At 36.1% G+C, this 24361-nt stretch overlaps 1 protein-coding gene across 1 annotated transcript; it reads right to left on the bottom strand.

The window, feature by feature from the left end:
• Positions 1-10790: 10790 nt before the first annotated feature.
• LOC131620041 (uncharacterized) lies at positions 10791-12376 on the bottom strand. Its single transcript, XM_058891066.1, has 3 exons — positions 12158-12376; positions 11228-11306; positions 10791-11109 (listed from the first exon to the last, which is right to left on the bottom strand). The coding sequence occupies exons 1-3, from the start codon at positions 12310-12312 to the stop codon at positions 11041-11043; spliced, it is 303 nt and encodes a 100-aa protein (XP_058747049.1). The 5' UTR covers positions 12313-12376; the 3' UTR covers positions 10791-11040.
• Between the last annotated feature and the right edge of the window lie 11985 nt (positions 12377-24361).

Below are 24361 nucleotides of genomic sequence, written 5' to 3'. Positions count from 1 at the left end.
TTTGCCAAATTCCAATATTTTTCAATCAATCTTGGGGAGCACGAAATTATATGGAATATGGGGGTAAATGATGATTGGATTTGATTCAAATTGATCCTTTAAACCATATCTTTGATTTTCTATTGATTTACTTAATTTTAATCATTTTTAAATGAATAAAAATTCATAATAAATCAAATAAATCAAACAATTTCGTGGCAATTGAATTTTGAGGCCTTGGATAACTTGAGAGTGAAGATTGGGCCAAGAAAGATTGGGTCCCTTTGCAAAAAGATTCATTTTGGAGCCTTTTATTTCACATTTTTCTTCTCAAAATTGTTCAACTTTGACAAGGCATATCTCCTTCAGTTTTTAAGGTATGGAGGAGTTCTAGGACTTTTTGAAAACCTCAAGATGTCTTCTACAATCCATTTTGGAAGCTTTTTTCCATTTTGAGATTTTATCTTGATAATATGGGCTTTGACAAAAAACTGCTTTTGGTTGACTTTCAAAAAGGACCTGTAATGTTTTGATCCATATCTCTCAAATGAAGCATTTTTAGACTTGGCATGTGAGAGACAAATTTGTAGGAAATTCAATTTCCTTCAAGATGAGCATTGGATGTGAAATTTATGATGTTCCATGTGAAAGTTATGGTTGGTCAAAGTTCAGTTGACTTTAGGTCAAAAAACCCTAATTTAGAAACTTTAGGTTTTGTTGATTTGTGAACTTTCCTTGATGAATCATGATCAATCCTTGATCAAATGATGAATTGTACTTCAAAATAAGGACGTTGACAAAAAATCAGGAATTTTGACTGCACTTTGACTATAGTTGACTTTTAGGCCAAACTAGTCGACTGTTGACTTTCTGAGCAATTGACTGGGAATCCTTGGAATTGAAGTCTGAATTTTGTCATGGAGATAGTTTGAAACATCATAAATCATCTGAAATCTATTGGGGAACTTGATTTATTAATTTTCTTCAGAGAAATCAAAACCCTAGTTTAGGAGGTCATTATTTAGGAGAGTGTGTCTTAGGTTAATCCTTGAATCTTGAACCTTTGTTTGAGACTGAGAAGTGAAATGAGATGGGAAAATTTTGGGGTATGACAGTGTCGATGTTCTTGATATGCTCGTCGGGGTCGGTCGTTCCGTCATAGGTGCCCAGTGGTGGGGGCTTCTCGAGACCGACCGATAGGGGTGCTTCCAAGATGACGTAGGACAGAGGGCCCCGACAATCTTCTTCCTCGTCACTGGGGATGGGTGTGATGGATTGGCTGCGGTTTCGCCTGTATCGCCTGCGATCGTCGTCGTTCCTTGCGGCAAGCGACTTAGATCTCCTCTTCAGTCGGGGAGATGGCGAACGGTGTCGAGAGTGACGGTCGCTATGTCCTTTCTAGGAAGTGAGACCCGCATGCTCACTCGGAGAGGGGGAACGTGGGCATTTCTTGGTGACGGTCTCGCGCTGAGAGCGAGGTTTGTGACCGGGGGGAGTCTGAGAACGACGTTTCTGTTCTATCGCTCTGATCCGATCGTTCTGTTATTGGATTAAGGCGTTCCTCTACGCAAGGAGGGCCAAGACAGCGGCCATGGTTTGGTCTGGGGGAGTCGGACCCTTGGCTAAGAAAGGGTTTTCAAGAACTGCTTCGTGGTTGTCTTTACTGCTGATTTCTCCGAGGTGATGGATAGTGTTGTCGCGGACGTCTTCCAGGGAGGGAGACACTGTGAGACCGTCACAAGGATGTGGAGCAGTGTTTCTGGGTGGAGGAACGACGAGAGAGATGTCATTCTTGTTGATCATAGTTGCGTCCAGAGAAGAGAAGTCTTCGTCATTGCCAGCCATGGATGATAGTTGAATGAGAGCTTTGGTTTCTGGATTCTTGCGGGGGCAAGAAAGGATCAAGAAATGCAAGAAAAGAAACGGGGGAGCTGATGAATTCCCACAGACGGCGCCACTGATCTTTACGAGCAGAACAGGTGGCCTGCAACGATGAGGCTTGAACTTCGGGATGGTTGAGAGAAAATAAGTGGTTGTACCTGTAAGGCACTCCGATGCCAAAGTCAGTGTTTGGACAACAAGGTACAACAGAAAAGTTAGAGATTTTGGATAAGAAAATGATTACCTTTCCCTCTAGGGTTAGAGGGCTATTTATAGGCAGCTCTATGAAAACGGACTCCATCTTTTGAGGGCCCACGCGTGGTTTTCGGCTAGAAAACGCGGATAACTAGCCGTTGCCGAGCACGAGGCTTCAGCGTGCTCGGTTATGTCTTGTGTTTTCCCGGAGCAGGCCGGAGAAGGCTATCGCGTGTACGGACCAGAATACCTTGGGCCAAAGAGTGGATTGGGCCAATTGAAATAATTGGGCCAGTCCAGAATAATATATATATATATATATATGTGTGTGTGTGTGTGCGCGCGCGCGCTTGACACATGTTTTGGTGCATTTTAGTTTGTATCTAACAATGTACTTAGGTGGTGATTAATTTTTTTTATGTAATGTTGAATTATTATCGTCAACAATGTGATATGGATACAGTTTGATACATTTTAATATATATCAAACATTATATATATAAATGTTGGTCGTAAAATTACCTATATTGATGAAAAAAGTTTCTATTTGTCAATAAAACATTATGTCAAAACAGTTTTATGCAAAACAACAACTAACCGAATTTAATCCAAAATTTAAGTTACAAACAAACCTTTTTCCTTTAGATTTTCTAAATGTAAATGGTTTACTTTGAAATTTAAGTTCTGGAATATCTTATGAGATAGGATTGGGTTTCTAAGATCCATATTGATATAAAAACTTGTATAAATATAGGTTCGACTCAAGTTGTTAAGAAAATCACCACAAAATGTCTCAAAATATTAGTATCTCACATTTGTCTACTTCAATATAGAGAGACCCCCTCTTTGAATTTAGGTTCACAAAGGTCACTTGCCTTGTCAATCTGAATTCCATACTAAAGAATCTCTTGTGACACCCAAACAATTGAAAAGTTATGAAGCTCTATTATCGTTCGTCTTCAATTGACAACGAAGAGAAGATACAGTTCAACAAATATGAGATGAAGACGGATGAAGATTTAACGGTTATGTGAAGTACAATTTATCATTTCAAAACAAATTGTCTGATTGAAATAGACGCGAGGTTTCAAGATCAATCAACGATATTCTTAAAATATTGAAACTTCCCTCTTGATGATGAAATGTAACATTAGTTTTAGGTTGGCGAAAATCTATGTAATATTACATATTTTATGTATGTCATAACAAAGAGTTATTTTAACTTGTGTTGTTCTTCCCATTTCTACAATTATTTTTGATGTGGAATACTATAAAAGATTTCAAAAGTTAACTTCCGTTAAAAGAATATAGAGATTAATCTCTAGATATTTTCAGCTATGTGCTGGAATGGGTGTGAGACTTAATTGTGGTTGCATTTTCGGTGCGTCTAGAATTTAACTTCTAGATTTTAGGGATATTCATTTTTTTACTAACTTGGGTGAGAACCACCAAGGGTTCAAAGATTAACAAGAATATAGAGATTAAGCTCTAGATATTTTCAGCTATGTATTGGACTGGGTGTGAGACTTAATTATGGTTGTATTTTTGGTGTGTCTAGAATTTAACTTTCAGATTTTGGAAATATTATTAATTTTTTTACTAACTTGGGTGAGCACCACTAAGGGTTTGAACCATTTAGATTTGTTGAAAGTTGAACTGAACCAAACAAATGATTCGGTATATCGGTTATTAATTTTGAACCATACCAAACTGATAGTAACCATTTGTTATGATGAACAAAACCATTATTTATTTTTTTAATTACTTTAATGAGAAATTATTTTTTATTTTTCAAAATTATTTTTATAAGTGTTTTTTTGTCACCAATATGTAACACAAAAGTAATTAAATTTAAACAGGTTTAAATTAAAATCACTAATCTATTAAAAATTTAAAATTTTATTGTTAGACCTCATATTATTTATATCATATTTTAGATTAATCTTTTAAAATCAACACATCAATAAAGACGTGTTGGAGTCGCAGCGGAATTTGATTTCTAATAATGATATGAAATATTACCCTCACTAATGTTGATAATGAAATATTGTAGCTATAACAATAAACTTGTATGAAGTGATAAAATGTCTAGGAAGAAAGATTCAATTTATAAGAGAAAACTAATATATATATATATATATATATATATATATATATATATATATATGTTGTATTGCTTATGTTGTTCTTCTAACTTTTCACTTGCTTCTACTTATATAGTAATTACATACTATAAAATGACCGAATGATATTACAAACAAATGTAAACCATTGTTAAAAAAAATGTAAACCATTATTTTCCTATTATTTCTCCTGACTTATATCAAAGTAATGTTGCAGCATTCCATAATTAGTTTTGACTAATTATTCCCACAATTCTCCACCTCGTGCCTAATTTGAAACATTCAAATTTTGGACGAATATGGAATAATGTTTAGCAAGTTCAAGCAGTGTTGGAACTTGCTACCTGACACAACCTTGGTTAACATGTCTGCTGGGTTATTATCAGTATGTACCTTCGTAAGAGAAATATGACCTTCCTCTACGATATCCCGTACAAAATGATACCTTACATCAATATGCTTGGTCCGAGCATGATGAACCTGATTCTTAGCCAAATGAATTGCACTTTGACTATCACACATCAGTCTCACGCATTCTTGCTTAACACCTAGATCACCTAGAAGTCCCCTCAACCACAATGCTTCCTTTACTCCTTCTGCTACGGCCATGTACTCGGCTTCCGTAGTTGAGAGTGCCATTGTAGACTGTAACATCGACGGCCAACTAACTGGAGCACCATGTATTTGAAACACATAACCATTAGTAGATCTTCGTCTATCCAGATCGCCAGCATAATCTGAATCAACAAACCCACTTATTTGACATGTATCTCCACCAAAGCTTACCGCTTCCCAGTGTGCCTTTCCCGGATTCGCCATGAACCTACTAACACTACTTACCGCTTGTGAAATATTCGGACGTGTACACACCATAGCGTACATCAAACTGCCAACTGCACTAGCATAAGATACATTTTCCATGTATGCCTTATCTTCTGCTGTAGTGGGAGATTGATTACCAGAAAGCCTAAAATGTGGAGCTAATGGAGTAACCACCGACTTAGCACCTTTCAGTCCAAACCTTTCAACAACCTGCTCTAAATAACCTTTTTGACTCAAGAATAGTTTCTATTTTATCCGCTCTCTTCTAATCTCCATACCTAGTATTTTCTTTGCAGCGCCCAAATTCTTCGTCTCAAATTCTTTACCAAGTTTAAACTTCAACTTATCTATCTCCACATTGCTTTTTGAAGCAATAAGCATGTCATCAACATACAATAATAGATAGATATAATCACCTCCATGGAGCTTTTGAATATAGACACAACTGTCATAACTACTTCTAGAGTAACCTTGTTTTATCATAAAAGAATCAAATCGCTTGTACCATTGTCTAGGAGATTGTTTCAACCCGTAAAGTGATTTTCTCAAGCGACATACCTGACTCTCTTTACCCTCAACCTTGTATCCCTCAGGTTGATACATATATATCTCCTCATCTAATTCTCCATGCAAGAAGACTGTCTTCACGTCTAGTTGTTCCAGCTCAAGATCACCATGAGCTACTAAACTTAATAGCACCCAGATAGAAGTATGTTTCACCACCGGAGAAAATATCTCATTGTAATCAACTCCTTCCTTTTGTGCAAACCCCTTGATCACTAGTCTAGCCTTATATCTTGTACCGCATGACTTAGTATAATCTTCTTTTCTTTTATATACCCACTTACAACTGATAGTAGACTTTCCTACAGGCAATGGGACCACCTCCCATGTCTTGTTCTTGTGAAGAGATTGCATCTCTTTCTCCATAGAAACCAATCAAATCTCTCTATCTTTATCTTTGATAGCTTGCTTGAAGGTGATCGGCTCATCATCTTCAACTGAAAGTGCATATTCCACCAAGTTAACATGCCCATAATGCCTCAGAGGTTTGTTTGACCCAAACTTCTGAACTAGTTTATAATTTCTCTTTGGCCTAATGGCATCCAAGGATTCTTGTTGTTGTTGTAATACATATGTATTTTACTGTTGAACCTCCTCATGATCACGTTCATCCTCTTCCTCGTCTTCATTGGCGATAGGATTCTCCACCTGACCACGAATAGAATCTGGTTGGTCTTCAGATTCTATCTCAACAACTTGCTTATTTGATATCGTCACATCACCATCATTAGGTTTAATAGCTTTTGACAAAGCTACCAAAGATTTTTCGTCAAATGTAACATCCCTGCTGATCACAAACTTAGAATCTTCTACACTCAAAAGACGATAGCCTTTGACCCCTTTTGCATATCCTAGAAAGATAGCTTTCTTGGCTCTATTATCAGGTTTGTTATCCTTAACGTGATAATAAGCTGTGCATCCAAAAAATTTCAGTGTTTCATAATCAGCATGTTCACCTGACCACACCCTATAGGGCGTGTCTCCACCTAAACTAGAATGTGGAGATCTGTTTACTACATAACAAGCTGTAGAAACCGACTCTGCCCACCGTTCTCGACCTAGCCCAGAATTAGAGCGCATACACCTTGCTTTCTCAAGAAGTGTACGGTTCAGTTTTTCCGCAACTCCATTCTGTTGTGGTGTACCTCTGACCGTCCAATGTCTAACAATTCCTTCTTGATCACAAAACCTCTTGAAAGCTCCATCCGTATACTCTGTACCATTATCCGATCGCAGAGTTTTCAACTTTCTACCCGTTCTGTTCTCAACCATTGCTTTCCAACACTTGAAAATATCAAATACCTCACTTTTATGCTTAAGAAAATATATCCAAGCATACCTCGAATGATCATCAACATATGTAACAAAGTACCTGGAACCACCCTTAGAAGTAACCAAAGTCGGACCCCAAACGTCAGTATGCACGTAGTTTAATATCCCCCTTCTTTTATGCTTGCTTGTAGAAAACCGCAACCTATGTGTTTTGCCAAACACACAGTGTTCACAAAATTCCATGCATGGCTTTTCCATGTTCTTCAGTAAACCTTTCTCAACAAGTAGTGATAGACCCTTTTCAGACATATGCCCAAGGCGCATGTGACACATCCTCGTACATTGTGTCTGGTCTTTACTTCTATTGATTCCAACTGCCAAATCACCCGTGACAGTTTCCCCATAAGAGAATAAAGATTCCTGTGACGAACACCCTTCATCACAACCAACAAACCACGAACAACCTTTAAGACTCCATTTTCCAATATTATTTTGTAACCATTTTCCTCTAATACACCTAGAGAAATAAGGTTTTTCCGCAAATTAGGGAGATGTCTCACGTTCCTCAAAGTCCTTACCGATCCATCATGCATCTTGATTTGAATTGTACCATACCCTATAATTTTACAAGCATGGTTATTCCCCATTAAAACTGTACCACCATCTGCGCTTTGGTAGGTAATAAACCACTTCCAATTTGGGCACATATGGTATGAAGCTCCTGAATCAAGCATCCATCTTCTGGAGATATCATGGTTTTGCTTTGAAATTGAGAAGCAATCATCCTCGCCATTTGAGACATAACTCGCCTCCTATAGATCTTGTTGTTTACCTCTGGAATTGTTTTCGTTGTTGGTATACTTCTTAAATAATACCCTCCTATTTGGACAATTTGCTTTAAAGTGCCCAAGCTCACCATATTTTAAGCATGTCCTCTCTGCAGGAGCTCTAGATTTTGATCTAGACTTCCTGCCCTTTCCTCTTTCATTGTTCCGCACCTTACTAGCAAACAATCCTTGTGCCTGCTCGTTATTTTCTCCACCAATACCAGACATCCCACTAGTTGCAACCTTTCGAAGATCATCTGCTAATAACAATGTTCTAGTCTCATCCATGGTTAGAGTATCACCCACAAGCATCAATGTTTGAACTAGATTTTCATACTTCTTGGTCAATGAAAGAAGCAACATCAGTGCCTGGTCTTCATCATCAATCTTCACTCCTATATCCTTCAAGTCTGATATAATCCTATCAAACTTGTTGACATAATCTCGGATGGGGGTGTCTTCCTCCATTTTGCATGTATACAATTCGGATCTTAAATAGATCCAATTTGTTAGAGTTTTCACCATAAAGTTATTCTCTAACTTTGCCCAAACGCCAGCAGCCGTTGATTCTTCATTTACCAAGAATGCAACATCCCTCTCAAGACATAAGATTATTGTTGCCCGTACTTCTAGATCTAAATCTTCTCAATCCTCATCCTTCATTTCCACAGGTTTTTGTTCTTTTCCGCTAACGCCTTATGCAACTTTTGTGATATAAACAGATTTTTCATTTGCATCCTCCAATAGGAAAAATCATTTTTTCCATTGAACTTTTCAATTTCATATTTGTCGGCCTTGACTGATCCACTAGAAGAAGCCATTATAGGCTCTGATGCCAATTGTTGGAGTCGCAGCGGAATTTGGTTTCTAATAATGTTAATGTTTTGCTTCTGTAACTATAGTACACATGGAATACCATGAGTTCTTCTCAGTGTTAATTATTGATCTTGATTTTTATAAGCTTACCTTAATTAAAAATAGAAAATTGAAAGATTAATATATGTATTGGTTTTTGTTAGTTTTTTTAATGAGTTGTTTATTTTATGAACAAAGTTATTTATTTATTTATTTATTTTATTTGTTGATATGAAGGATGATGCAAATAGATGTTTAAACTTGAGTGATGAAAAGAGAATTTAGAAAGTTGGAGGATGTGAAAAAATGGAAAGAGATTTTAGATGAGTGGATGATGCAAATAGATGTTTTGGAAGTTTGATCATTTTTATGTAACACCTCATAATTTTATTATGAGTATAATGTTTTTAATTTTGAAATTTTGTTGGTGGAGATTATAAGTGAAAGGAACACAAAAAATTCAGAAAAATTTATTCTTAATTTGTTTTACTTGAATGCATATATGCGTCTCAAATATGCAAGACACATGCTATGTTACTGTGATGATGAAGCTGCACTTTATTTTCTTATTCAATGTGGTTTATAATATTTAAATTCATCTTATTGTTCGAGATAGCCATATGCAAGTTGTAAAATAATAGTTTGTACTGGAAGCATCAACTATCTAATAGAGAATGTTCAACATAATTAATATGTCCAACATTATTAAATATTAATATCAACGTATCATTATTAATCATCTATTAGTTTAAGAAAAGGAAAATCATTATTAAATATTAGGAAGACTGTATCATTAATCTAAGAGTGTCTTGATGATACTTATATATTAATATTTTTTAAAGAAATAGAATTTAAGTTGATATATCACAATTCACAAAAGGATTTTAGAATATCTTGCTTCTACCTATTATACCACTCTTAATATATATCGAATATATACGATGTCGAGTTTTATAAATTCAAATTTTTTAATTTCTCCTAACAATAAAAATTATTATTTCATATTTTATAATTGCATTTAAATAAATTATATACCAATTAAAATTAAAAACTATCCTACTAAGAAGTTTTCACGGGACTCTATCACCACAATATTTGTTTTATTTTAATCAACAAAATATTATAAATATTTATAATTAGCATAAACTCACTATTTTTACGGGACACTATCACCACAATACATTTTTTATTTTAATCAATAAAATATTATAAATATTTATAATTAGCACAAATTCACTATTTTCACGGGACACTATCACCGCAATACTTTTTTTATTTAAACAACAAAATATTATAAATATTTATAATTATCAGTGATATTTGTAAATATTTATAGTTATTAGTCATATTTGTAAATATTTATAGTTATTAAACATATTAAATTTATCACGTTGGTGATTGGATAAATATTTCTTTAAGGTTATTTTTAGTTACTAGGAATTTTATAATGATATGAATGACGTACTATTGTATTTTCATGTTCTTTTTTTTACATAGCTACTATATATAGATTCATTTCATCTATATTATATTTTGTGAATCTCAAATTAACATTTCTCATTCGAATTTTTAAACTTCTTTTTCTGCGTTTGTAATACATTATTCATCTTAAGATTTGAATTACCCGTACGGACGCACGGGTCTTCTACTAGTAATGATATGAAATATTACCTTCACTAAAGTTGATAATGAAATATTGTAGCTATAACAATAAACTTGTATGAAGTGATAAAATGTATAAGAAGAAAGATTGAATTTATAAGAGAAAACTACTTTGTATATATGTTGTATTGCTTATGTTGTTCTTTTAACTTTTCACTTGCTTCTACTTATATAGTAATTATATACTACAAAATGACTGAATGATATTACAAACAAATGTAAACCATTGTTAAAAAAAATGTAAACCATTATTTTCCTATTATTTCTCCTAACTTATATCAGAGTAATGCTGCAGCATTCCATAATTAGTTTTGACTAATTATTCCCACAAGACGTATAAATATTTGTTCATATTTTAGATTAATCTTTTAAAACCAACACATAATTTGTTTGGTTATTTTAACTTCAGCTCAATTCGACGGTTCAGTTCGGTTCGTAGTTTATTTTGAACAGCCCTAGATTCAGCGGTCCATACAAATAGGAGATAGTTATGGTGAGACTAGGTGAGCTAATGACCAAAACTAGCTCCTAGGCGTTAATAGCATCTCAACCTTCAACTACTTGAGATGTATTATGCAAGTCAAACATATCATGTTGCTTCAATCAGTACTTTCATCTAAACAATCTGTAATTTATATAATTTTCCATTTAACAAGCACAACATCTCAGAAATCCGATGGCATCATGAGGACACTAGACAGAGCACAAAAAAACACAACCTTATAACTGTTTAAACACACATTCAAAATGCCATAGTCGAGAGTACAACAAGGAGGGGCAGGGGACATCAATTTTCTCCAGGTTTGCAACCAAAGTAACTATTAATACAATGTCAACAAGGGGAGAAAAAAGGAAGAGACCTAAGTGAAGTAAACAGGCCAATTGAAGTAGTATGAATCTCGGTGGGCCTTGTCCCATGTCTTGTTCCACTGCAACAACAAAAAGTTATATACAGTTAAATAAAGGAAAAGGTAAAAATAGCTTTAGCTATATTGAGCTAAACACTCAGAGAAAAAATATGTAGTAGAGGGAGGTAAAATACTATACCATGAACTCATATCGCTGGTTCTTCTTCATCGCCCTTTTCCAGTGATATTGCTCGAATAGCATTACCCTATCATGCCAGCTGCAAATTGAAGTGTCTTAGAATTAGATTAAGAGTAAAGGTTTGGTGCAAAAGAAAACTTCACCGAGCAAAATCATAATTAGGGAGAAATTGTGTTTGGCTACCAAATCTCAGAAGCAGGATGTGGAAAAAACCAACAAGAAAGACATGACATAAGTACATTATCAAACGAAATACATTTTGAGCATTAAGTCATTGCTTTAGATGCACATCATAGATAAGCTTAGACATCAATATCAATCAAACCATTTCAAACTCTCTACAACAGTGACTGTGCGGTGTGTACTTTGAAATCATATGACTTAGTCATTACTTTTCCATATGAATAAACATTTGCAGTAATATGAAATTCGGAGCTACCACAGAGCTAACACATGTGTTTGGTTCAGCAGTAAAGACAATTGATTTTGAGTGAACTGATTCTAGTAAAATTGATTCTTTCTAAAGTGAGTTGAAGATAAAGTGATTTATGTTTGAATAAATTCCAGTAAAAGTGAGATGAAGAGCAAAATTTTAGTGTAAATATTAGTTTTGACTCAAAAGCTATAAATCCTTGTTTCAGAGGAGAATCAATTCTGAAAAAACATAATGAATTCAAATTGTCTAATCCCTACAATAAACTGAAATTTCCACATGGCAAACAATTAACCTATTCAGAATAAAGTGGATTCCGGTTAATCAAAGTCCTAATTAACTTTTAAACAAATAAAAATTAAATATAAACAGTTCTAGATTATTGTACTGTTTGACGATGATATCGTGCAGGGTGAAGAGAAAACCCTAAAATTAGAGCAAGTGTGTTGAGTTAAGAAAACTGAATGAATGGAAAAAAAGAGAAAAGAGTGATATACTTGAAGGTGGTGGAACCGGTGTGCCAGAAGTAGGGATTGATGCAGTTCATGGCGGTAAAGGCAAGGGATCCGATCCAAATGTTGACGAAACGGTGGGGGTCGGCATGGGGCACGCCTGGGTCGCCGCGATAAGCAGAATTGAAATACTTGTCCATTCTTTCTCGCTTCTGTTTCTCACGCAACACTATCTTCTCTTTTCTTATCCAGTTCTATGTAAAACCACTATGCTTATTAGATGATACGCGCTTACGACGTCGTTTTTAATTTTTGCTGGGGACTCAAAATACTCAGAATTTTTAATCCATCTTTTTCTCTCTTAACTTAACTTAATTTAATATTTCGCTTTAGTCATGTAACTATAAAATGTTAAGAAGTAGTCTCTTAACTTACATTCAATTATATAAAATGATCTTTTCCATTAATTCTTTATGAAAAAACAATAAGTTTTATCGTACAGGCCATTTAATAGTTGATCGGGAATTTTTTAATATTATAATGATTAAAAATTTTGAATTAAAAAAGAAAATAAGCGGTAATGTGTTAGGGCAAAGTCTATCAATGAGAGAAAACAAACTATTGCTTTTGTAACCTAGAGATGCGAAGAAGACGATACGATATGAAGAAGACGAAAAGCGAAGAAGACAAATCATCTTCATTGAAGACAAATCAAAGACGACCTGAAGTCATCTCTGTTGAAGACGAAACAACAAAAGTTAAGGTACGAATACTCAACTGTAAGTCATCTCTGTAGATCTTGTTTTTGTAGATATGGATCTCAAAAAATGATTTGAGTTTTGATAATAGGTTTTTGACTTTTCAGATCCGGATTCTTCAAGACAAGAGGTACAAGGTTTTTGTTGATTTTTTGCTAATTGAGTTTTTATAGATCTGAATTCCAAAAAATAATTGATTTTTTTCATATATGAGTTTTTAGATATGGTTAAGTTGGATGTCATTAGTGTTTCAAATTCTACTAGATATGATGGAGTTCCTAGTGAGTTACAAAGTTAGGGCATCAAAGCATTTTCATCAAGTCAGAGTTCACCTCCTTTATCTTGGTTAATCAATGTTAATTACTCAACCAATTTCAAGTCGGATTTTTGTTCGTCTCGAATCTCTTCAAGAATTCCGCTCGTCAACTTCAACATCCCCAATTTCCCGTTATCAGGAGTTGATTCACACACCAAACTCATGTCTCTGAATTGTTCAACTAATTCCAATTCATGCACAATCATCATTGACATATGCAAGGACTGTAACACCCGTATAATTTTATTATTAATTTAAATTGGATATTTAATTAATAATTGGAATTATTAAGAATTTTGTGGAAATAATAGAAATAATGGTTGATGGCATTTGGGCCATGTGAGAGATTAGTAAGAAGAGGGGGGGTGTGGTGTAGTAAAGCCCTTACTCATTTAATATTATTTTTCATAAAATAATCAGAATTGGGAATTGAGAAAGAAAGAACGTGAAAGAACAGAATTGGGAACAAGGAACGTGAAGGAGAACTGTAGAGGGAGAGACCAAGAACCAAGACTTTTATCTGAGGTAAGGGGAGACTCTCCGTTTAATCTCTTTTATCGTATTATGGGTGATAGTATGGATTAGGAGTATGATCGGATCCATTGATTCTATATTCTGAATTTTCATCTGTGTTCATCATTGAATTTGGACTGTTAGTCCCTAACAACTGATAGATTTAGGGTATGATGAATGAAATTGATTATGGGATCATATACTATGGTTATGGGCGAATTCGTATGCTGTTTAGATGTGATTTTTTTCTGGTTTCTAGACTCAAAATCGTGGACTGGTATGAGTAAAAACGAATGGGTTTTGGACTGTTACGAATTCTGCAGGTTCTGGGCTTTTTCTGGTGTTTCGCGTATGAAACAGTGCCATACGCGTATGGGATGAGGTCATACGCGTATGGGGGACACTCCCAATGGGCTATACGCGTATGATACGCAGTTGCCCTGTCCCAAATACCACATACTGGTGTTTTGCGTATGAGAGCGTATGAGGATGCTCATACGCGTATGGGAATTTGGAAAGAGGAAAATTATTCTGGTGATACGCGTATGGCAAGGCTGATACGCGTATGGGTTGGTTTCTAGGCCATTTTGAGTTCTGGTGAAATGCGTATGATACGCGTATGAGACATGGTGATACGCGTATGGATGCGTATGGGCAACATGATACGCGTATGGACGCTATGTGTGTAAATTTCTGTTTTGTGATTTTCTGGAAAGTTCGATGATGTGTAACTTTCGATTTGTAGGCCTGTTTGCATGCTGTTTGAGATTGTGTAAACCTTGTGATGTGATGCTATGGTTTACTGATGATTGATTGTATTGAATGATGTCAATGTATATATGAACATGCTTAGTGTTGATGATGATGATGATGAAATGAGTATAGATGATGCTACTCATAGAATGGTAATGATGAAAGTATGTTATATATATGTTGCATGCATTCATAAACATGGGCTGAATCCTATGTGATGAGAGGATTCAGCGAGGGGCAGAATTCCCATTGTGTGGAATTTGTGCTGGCAGGGCCGTATCTGGATGATGATAGATCGGTTGGTGGATGATTCCACTGGTGATGATTGGTACCACATGCATAGTGTCAGTTTCATACATGTGCATGATTTGTTTATAACATAATGATATATGTTACATGTTGACTGTCTGTTTATCTGTGGATGTGTAAATGATGATTTGTCTGAATATGAAACAATTGGGTGAATGATATAACTATGATATGTTATTATTTATGATGCAATAACATTGGTTAACTGTGATGAGACTCACCCTTACTTGTTGTCATTTTCAGATTGAGGATAGCGGCGCGACTTGGTGAGGATTAGCTCATAAGTCGGTTTTTAGTTATAGTGTCGGTGTCATGCTCTGGTAGATGTAACACTGGGAACACGTTTGTTTTGGAGTTGATTATAACTCTAATTGGTTTTGTTGGTTGAGTCGGATACATTAATGATGAATGTTGACTCTATGTTTTTGATTCCGCTGTGTAAAACATGATTTTATTTAATGAGTTATAATTTCAGTTGTTTCAGTGAATGCATGATATGTACCGACGTGTGTTTTATTACTTATGAAATTGTGATGCCTCTCTACATGTTACTCTGATTTAATATACTGTTATTTGCCGCGGGTTATTAGAGGGGTGTTACAATAGTGGTATCAGAGCATAGTCGGTCGTTGTGACCAGAGTCTTAGTGTCAGTCTTCTGTGTATGCGACTAATACAAGCTATTTGTCGATACTTTTGTTCTGACCGGATTGTTTGTGTTAAGCAGAACAATGGCTGGAAGAGGGGGAAGAAACGACGATGCTATCGCTGAGGCTCTGGGCATGATTGCTGGTGTGCTGGGAGGGAATGCCAATGGAGCTGCGATTGGTGCTGACAGACAACTGAACAGTTTCCAGAGGAACAATCCTCCATTGTTCAAGGGCACGCATGATCCCAAGGGTGCTCAGAAATGGCTTAAGGAGATCGAGAGGATTTTCAGAGTCATTGACTGTGCTGAGGATCTCAAGGTGAGATATGGCACCCACATGTTTGAAGGATAGAAAAACACTTAGAAAGGGGGGGTTTGAATAAGTGTAGCTTTAAAAACTTGACCGATAAAAATAAATTGCACAGTTATTTTTATCCTGGTTCGTTGTTAACTAAACTACTCCAGTCCACCCCCGCAGAGATGATTTACCTCAACTGAGGATTTAATCCACTAATCGCACGGATTACAATGGTTCTCCACTTAGTCAGCAACTAAGTCTTCCAGAGTCTTCTGATCACACACTGATCACTCCAGGAACAACTGCTTAGATACCCTCTAAGACTTTCTAGAGTATTCTGATCCACACGATCACTCTAGTTACAACCTGCTTAGATAACCTCTAAGACTTCCTAGAGTATTCTGATCCACACGATCACTCTAGTTCCTTACAACTTAATGTAATCAATTCTAAGAGTATTACAATTGCTTCTTAAAAGCTATAATCACAAACTGTGATATTTCTCTTAATGTTTAAGCTTAATCTCACTAATATATTACAACAGCAATGTAGTGAGCTTTGATGAAGATGAAGATTCTGAGCTTTGAATAGAACAGAGTTTCAGCAAGTTAATATGAGTTGTTTTGTTCAGAATCGTTAACCTTGCTTCTCATCAGAACTTCATATTTATAGGCGTTGGAGAAGATGACCGTTGAGTGCATTTAATGCTTTGCGTGTTCCGTACAGCATCGCATTTAATGTTATACGCTTTTGTCAACTACCTCGAGCCTTGTTCACGCTGTGCCTACTGACGTTGCCTTTAATAGCTTCTAACGTTCCTTTTGTCAGTCAGCGTAGCCTGCCACATGTACTTCCTTCTGATCTGATGTTTGTGAATACAACGTTTGAATATCATCAGAGTCAAACAGCTTGGTGCAAAGCATCTTCTGATCTTCTGACCTTGAAGTGCTTCTGAGCGTGATACCATCAGAACTTCAGTGCTTCTGATCTCATGTTCTTCTGATGCTTCCATAGACCCATGTTCTGATTCTGCTTCGACCATCTTCTGATGTCTTGCCAGACCATGTTCTGATGTTGCATGCTGAACCCTTTGAGACAAAGCTTCTGAGCGCTGAATTATGCATACTCTTTATATATTTCCTGAAAAGGAAATTGCATTGGATTAGAGTACCATATTATCTTAAGCAAAATTCATATTATTGTTATCATCAAAACTAAAATAATTGATCAGAACAAATCTTGTTCTAACAATCTCCCCCTTTTTGATGATGACAAAAACATATATAAATGATATGAATTTGCGATCAGAAAGAGCAGACGGCAAAAGACAAATTACACAGCTATAGCATAAGCATGTGAATATGTCTGCCCCTGAGATTAACAATCTCCCCCTGAGATAAATAATCTCCCCCTGAAATAAATACTCGAAGAACTTTAATAAAAGACTTCCCTGATTATTTCGGTAGAGACGATCACATAAGCTTCTGTCTTCAGAGAATTCATAGCTTCTGACTTCTGCTTCCATTTGACAGCTTCAGAACTTGAATTTCTTTAGATCCCTAGAACACTCATAGCTTCTGATTCCTGCTTCCATTTAGGACAGCTTCAGAACTTGAATTTCTTTGATCATCAGAACATTCACAGCTTCTGATTTCTGCTTCCATTTAGGACAGCTTCAGAACTTGAATTTCTTTGATCTTCAGAACATTCACAGCTTCTGATTTCTGCTTCCATTTAGGACAGCTTCAGAACTTGAGTTTTCTGGATCTTTAGAACATTCACAGCTTCTGATTTCTGCTTCCCTCGGATAGCTTCAGAGCTTTGAATTTCTACCAACATCACTTCATGCTAGATTTGTATCAGAACATTGTTGAATGTACCAGAGCATCATCAGAGCATCTCTACATCCTGAAATGTTACAGAACAAAACTAAACGACAAAAGTCAGCATGAATGAGTTAGAACATAAGATGTGTATCAGAACACAAAATATGTATCAGAGCCATATAGGCTAAAATAATGTATCAGAGCAAATAGAATTTTGTCAGAGCAAATAGACAAATTTTGGATCAAATTCTATTATCAGAAATTCTGATCATTCTTCTTTCTTGCTTCTGATTTCTGAAGCTTGACAGCACTCAGCTTGCTTCAGTTTCCATGAGCTTATTCTTTTTACAGAATAACGCTTCTTATGGTTTTGCTTCTTGTGTGCTTTGAAGATTCTCTTCACTTCTTTACACCTGCAAAACACTTAAACCATATAGAACTTGCAGTTCTTGTTAGTAAATGTGTGGGAGCTTTACTCGGTAACTGATAATATTAATCAGATCATTTATCATCATTTATCATATATTTTTCTCCCCCTTTTTGTCATAACATCAAAAAGAATATTTCAAAAGATTCAAATGTATAAAACGACAAATAAAATCACTGGAATGTAAAAACAAAGAAACTTTTCATTGATAATCAAAAGATATTACAAAAGGTTCTTATGTTTAACAAGATGAGAAACATTCCTAGCAAATACATAAAAAGTCATCCCAAGAGGAAATGACTACAAAAATTAAAAACAAAACCCTAGCAAGACACATTCTGTGTCAACCCATCAAGAATCCCTGTGGTCTTCTTGTCTTTCCAGACTAGAACCTCCACTGTAGGAGAGATTCAAGAGACCAAAGAGGAAGAGAGGGACAGTTCACAGACAGAGAACTGCTGTTGCAAACGGGGCTTTCTCTTAACATAGAAGTTAAGAATATCATTCTTAACCTCTTCCCATAATTCAAGAAAGTCTTTTGTCTTTGGGTGAACGTTGATAACAACATCAAAGAAGAGGTCTGACTTGAGAGGTATTAGGAGAGCCATCCCGAGATATGCATAGATCTGCCGCCTTTGAGTCATAGATCTTCAACAGGCTTAGAGCAAGATTAAGAGATCCAGACAAAGGATTCAAGATGAACGCTAGGTTTGAACTAGGATTTTTTAAAGAAAGAAAAACTTTGTTTGAGCAAGAGAAAAAAAACAGGAGAGAGAGAGAGAGAAAACTTGATGAGGAATGCAAAGGAACGGAGGATTTAAATAGACTAAAAAAAATGAGAAAGTACAATAAAGAAAATGGTGAAAAACAATTAAAGTTACATGACAAGACGGGAGAGAGATTTTGACAAAAGATAAGATACGCACAGTTACCTATGGTCGGCGTCCCTTCAACTGCACGCGCGCTTATCCATGAACAGTAAAGACAGGTTTACCATCCGAGATAAAACGTTACAGCTGTTTTGCTTTAAAAGAGGTTCTGAATCAACTTAGACAATGAAACGTTAGTAATAACCGAATCATAATTTCTAAAAGATTTCAATCAGAACTTCTGATTAAAAAATAATCCACTTTCATTTCAGAAGATATTCATACATAAGAACTTCTCATCTTCTCATTCTGGGCATAAATCCATACTGATGTTCTTCAGAATGAACTTAAACCTATCTTCAGCCAGGGGTTTTGTAAAGATATCAGCCCATTGATGGTCTGTATCCACAAAGTTTAAAGATAGAACACCCTTCTGAACATAGTCCCTTATGAAATGATGTTTAATCTCAATATGTTTAGCTTTTGAATGAAGAATAGGATTCTTAGATAAACATATAGCAGAAGTATTATCACAGAATATAGGAATGTTACTCTCATATATCTGATAATCTTCTAGCTGACTCTTTATCCAGAGCATCTGTGTACTGCAACCAGCAGCAGCGACATATTCTGCTTCTGTTGTTGAGAGAGCAATAGTTGCTTGCTTCTTGCTATACCAGGAGATCAAATGACTTACAAGAAATTGGCAACTTCCTGAAGTACTCTTTCTTTCAATTCTGTCTCCAGCATAGTCAGCATCGCAGAATCCTACTAAGTTGTATTCTTTAGATTTTCTGTAAACTAAGCCAACATTAGTAGTACCTTTCAGATACCTTAGAATTCTCTTAACAGCAGTTAAATGAGATTCTCTAGGATCTGATTGGAATCTAGCACACAAACAAACACTGAACAGAATGTCAGGTCTAGAAGCAGTCAAATATAGGAGAGATCCAATCATACCTCTGTATAACTTCTGATCTACCTTCTTACTTACCTCATCCTTACCTAGGATGCATGTTGGATGCATAGGAGTTTTGGCTTCTTTGCAGTCTAGAAGATTAAACTTCTTCAGAAGTTCCTTCACATACTTGGTTTGGTGAACATACGTTCCTTCTGATGTTTGATTTATTTGTATTCCAAGGAAATACTTGAGTTCTCCCATCATGCTCATTTCAAACTCAGCCTGCATAGACTCAGCAAACTCCTTTCCAAGTGTAGCATTAGATGTTCCAAAAATAATATCATCTACATATATTTGACAAATTAAAATATCCCTTTTAAAGGTTTTACAAAAGAGAGTAGTGTCCACTTTTCCTCTAGTGAAACCATTATCCAGAAGGAAAGAACTTAAGCGTTCATACCAAGCTCTGGGAGCTTGTTTCAATCCATACAACGATTTCTTTAGTTTAAAAACATGATTAGGAGACATAGAGTCTTCAAAACCAGGAGGTTGATGGACATAAACTTCTTCATTTATATAACCATTTAAGAAGGCACTCTTAACATCCATCTGATAGAGAGTGATGTTATGTTGAGTGGCAAATGAATTTAATAGACGAATAGATTCTAACCTGGCCACTAGTGCAAAGGTTTATGTATAGTCAATCCCTTCTTGCTGACTATAACCCTGAGCCACCAGTCTGGCTTTGTTCCTTACCACTTCACCTTTCTCACTGAGCTTGTTTCTGAAGACCCATTTTGTACCGATTATATTGAATCCATCTGGTCTAGGAACAAGATCCCAAACATCATTCCTTGTAAACTGATTCAGTTCTTCTTGCATAGCAATTATCCAGTCTGGATCTTCTAGAGCATGATCAACAGAAGTTGGCTCGATCAAAGATACAAGACCTAATTGACAGTCTGCATTGTTCTTAAGGAATGCTCTTGTTCTGATTGGATCATCCTTCTTTCCAAGAATGACATCTTCTGAATGACCAGAAATGAGTCTGGATGATCTTTTGACAGATGGTTCTTCAGAAATGCTTAGATTCTCCAGAGAAGCTGATACTTGATCTTCAGATTCTTTGCTTCTGAGAAGCTCTGCTTCTGATGCGTTGCTTCTTGGCTCAACAACTTCTGATACATCAATATCACAATCTGCAAAATTATCAAACTGCTTTGGTTTTTCAGAACCAAGCTTATCATCAAACCTGATATTGATTGATTCTTCTACAATCAATGTTTCAGTATTGTATACTCTGTAGCCTTTTGAGCGTTCAGAATATCCAAGAAGGAAACATTTTTGTGCTTTGGAATCAAACTTACCAAGATGATCTTTAGTGTTCAGAATAAAGCATACACATCCAAAAGGATGGAAATATGAAATGTTGGGCTTTATATTCTTCCACAATTCATAAGGAGTCTTATTTAGAATAGGTCTGATAGAGATTCTATTCTGAATATAGCATGCAGTGTTTATTGCTTCTGCCCAGAAATGCTTAGCCATATTGGTTTCATTGATCATGGTTCTGGCCATTTCTTGCAGAGTCCTATTCTTTCGTTCTACAACTCCATTTTGCTATGGAGTTCTAGGACAAGAGAAATCATGGGCAATACCATTTTCTTTGAAGAACTCTTCAAAGAATCTGTTCTCAAATTCACCACCATGATCACTTCTAACCTTTATGATTTTACACTCTTTTTCAGATTGAATCTGAATGCAGAAATCAAAGAACACTGAATGAGACTCATCCTTGTGTTTCAAGAATTTTACCCATGTCCAGCGGCTATAATCATCTACGATGACTAATCCATATTTCTTCCCTCTGACAGATGCTGTTTTGACTGGGCCAAACAGATCAATGTGCAAGAGTTCTAATGGCCTTGAGGTAGAAACAACATTCTTGGACTTGAATGCAGGTTTGGAGAACTTGCCCTTCTGACATGTTTCACAAAGAGCATCTGATTTGAATTTCAGATTAGGGAGTCCTCTAACAAGATCCAGTTTGTTAATCTGAGAAATCTTTCTCAAACTAGCATGACCTAATCTTCTGTGCCAGACCCACTGCTCTTCAGAAACAGACATAAGACAAGTCACCTTCTGACTCATAAGATCTTGCAGTTCTGTCTTATAAATGTTGTTCTTCCTCTTGCCGGTAAATAGGATTGAGCCATCTTTCTGATTTACAGCCTTGCAAGACTTTTGATTAAAGATTATATCATAACCATTGTCACTCAATTGACTGATAGATAAGAGGTTATGTGTTAATCCTTCTACAAGAAGTACATTTGAAATGGAAGGAGAGTTACCAGACTTTATAGTTCCAGAGCCAATTATCTTGCCCTTCTGATCTCCTCCAAACTTGACTTCTCCTCCAGACTTAAGCACCAGGTCTTGGAACATAGACCTTCTTCCTGTCATGTGTCGTGAGCATCCAGAGTCCAGGTACCACGACATGTTGTGCTTTGTCCTTTTTGCAGCCAAGGATATCTGCAATAGGAATAATCTTATCCTTAGGTACCCACATTTTCTTGGGTCCTTTCTTGTTAGATTTTCTCAAGTTCTGATTGAACTTGGGTTTAACATTGTAAGCAATAGGAGGAACAGCATGATAATTCTTAATGTGAGTTTCATGATATTTCCTAGGTTGTGTCACATGCTTCTTAGTGTGTGTAATGTGAAAACTTTGAGCATGTGAAGTGTGCCTAATATCATGTGAGTGGCCATACTTGAACTGATCATACAATGGCTTGTATGTGATTTTCATCTTATCAACAGGTTCAAGTTTGTATGGGGTTTCACCCTCAAAACCAATGCCAACTCTACTGTTTCCAGACACAGCATATATCATAGAAGCTAGCTGACTTCTGCCAATACTTCTAGATAAGAACTTCCTGAAACTTAGATCATATTCTTTCAGAATATGGTTTAGACTAGGAGTGGATTTTTCTGAATTGGAAGGAGATCCAACATTATTGGATAATTTTAAAACTTTTTCTTTTAATTCAGAATTTTCCAACTCAAGCTTCTTCGTTTCAAATTCAAATAGCTTTTTCAGCTTTTTGTATTTGAGACTGATCTGAGACTTGAATTCCAGAAGTTCTGTTAGACTGGAAACTAACTCATCTCTAGTAAGTTCAGAAAATACCTCTTCAGAATCTGATTCTGATGTAGATTCTGATCCGTCATCTTCTGTCGCCATCAGCGCACAGTTAGCCTGCTCATCTTCAGAGTCTGAATCATCTTCTGACTCATCCCAGGTTGCCATAAGACCTTTCTTCTTATGAAACTTCTTCTTGGGATTTTCCTTCTGAAGTTTTGGACATTCATTCTTGAAGTGTCCAGGCTCATTGCATTCATAGCACATGACCTTCTTCTTGTCAAATCTTCTGTCATCAGAAGATTCTCCACGTTCAAATTTCTTTGAACTTCTGACGCCTCTGAACTTCCTTTGCTTGTTCTTCCAGAGTTGATTTAGCCTTCTGGAGATCAAGGACAGTTCATCTTCTTCTTCAGATTCTGATTCTTCAGGATCTTCTTCTCTAGCCTGAAAAGCGTTAGTGCATTTCTTGATATTGGATTTTAATGCAATAGACTTACCTTTCTTTTGAGGCTCGTTTGCATCCAGTTCAATTTCATGACTCCTCAGGGCACTGATCAGCTCTTCCAAAGAGACTTCATTTAGATTCTTCGCAATCTTAAATGCAGTCACCATAGGACCCCATCTTCTGGGTAAGCTTCTGATGATCTTCTTTACGTGATCAGCCTTGGTGTATCCCTTGTCAAGAACTCTCAATCCAGCAGTAAGAGTTTGAAATCTTGAAAACATCTTTTCAATGTCTTCATCATCCTCCATCTTGAAGGCTTCATATTTCTGGATTAGAGCAAGAGCTTTAGTCTCCTTGACTTGAGCATTTCCTTCATGAGTCATTTTCAAGGACTCATATATGTCATAGGCCGTTTCCCTGTTAGATATCTTCTCATACTCAGCATGAGAGATAGCATTCAGCAAAACAGTTCTGCATTTATGATGATTCCTGAAAAGCTTCTTCTGATCATCGCTCATTTCTTGCCTTGTCAGCTTTACGCCACTGGCATTTACCGGATGTTTGTAACCATCCATCAGAAGATCCCATAGATCACCATCTAGACCAAGAAAGTAACTTTCCAGTTTATCTTTCCAGTATTCAAAGTTTTCACCATCAAATACCGGCGGTCTAGTATAACCATTGTTACCGTTGTGTTGCTCAGCAGAGCCAGATGTAGATGTAGACTTTGCAGTTTCATCAGCCATCTTTTACTGAAGTGTTTTTCTCTTCCTGAATCTTTTCTAAACACGGTTAAGTGCTTGCACCTTAGAACCGGCGCTCTGATACCAATTGAAGGATAGAAAAACACTTAGAAAGGGGGGGGGGGGTTTGAATAAGTGTAGCTTTAAAAACTTGACCGATAAAAATAAATTGCACAGTTATTTTTATCCTGGTTCGTTGTTAACTAAACTACTCCAGTCCACCCCCGCAGAGATGATTTACCTCAACTGAGGATTTAATCCACTAATCGCACGGATTACAATGGTTCTCCACTTAGTC

Source organism: Vicia villosa, linkage group LG1 (genome assembly GCF_029867415.1).
Source record: "Vicia villosa cultivar HV-30 ecotype Madison, WI linkage group LG1, Vvil1.0, whole genome shotgun sequence".
NCBI classification, from domain to species: Eukaryota; Viridiplantae; Streptophyta; class Magnoliopsida; order Fabales; family Fabaceae; genus Vicia; species Vicia villosa.
Note: the sequence above shows the minus strand (reverse complement) of the source record. Positions and strands in the feature narration are given on the sequence as shown.

What these genes read in the sequence shown, in the direction of transcription:
- LOC131620041 (XM_058891066.1), bottom strand. Translation starts at nt 12,312, where the DNA reads ATGGACAAGTATTTCAATTCTGCTTATCGCGGCGACCCAGGCGTGCCC. An exon ending in ACCGGTTCCACCACCTTCAA is followed by an intron (nt 11,307 to 12,157) that starts GTATATCACTCT and finishes TTCAATTTGCAG; the next exon opens with CTGGCATGATAGGGTAATGC. An exon ending in ACCAGCGATATGAGTTCATG is followed by an intron (nt 11,110 to 11,227) that starts GTATAGTATTTT and finishes TTGTTGTTGCAG; the next exon opens with TGGAACAAGACATGGGACAA.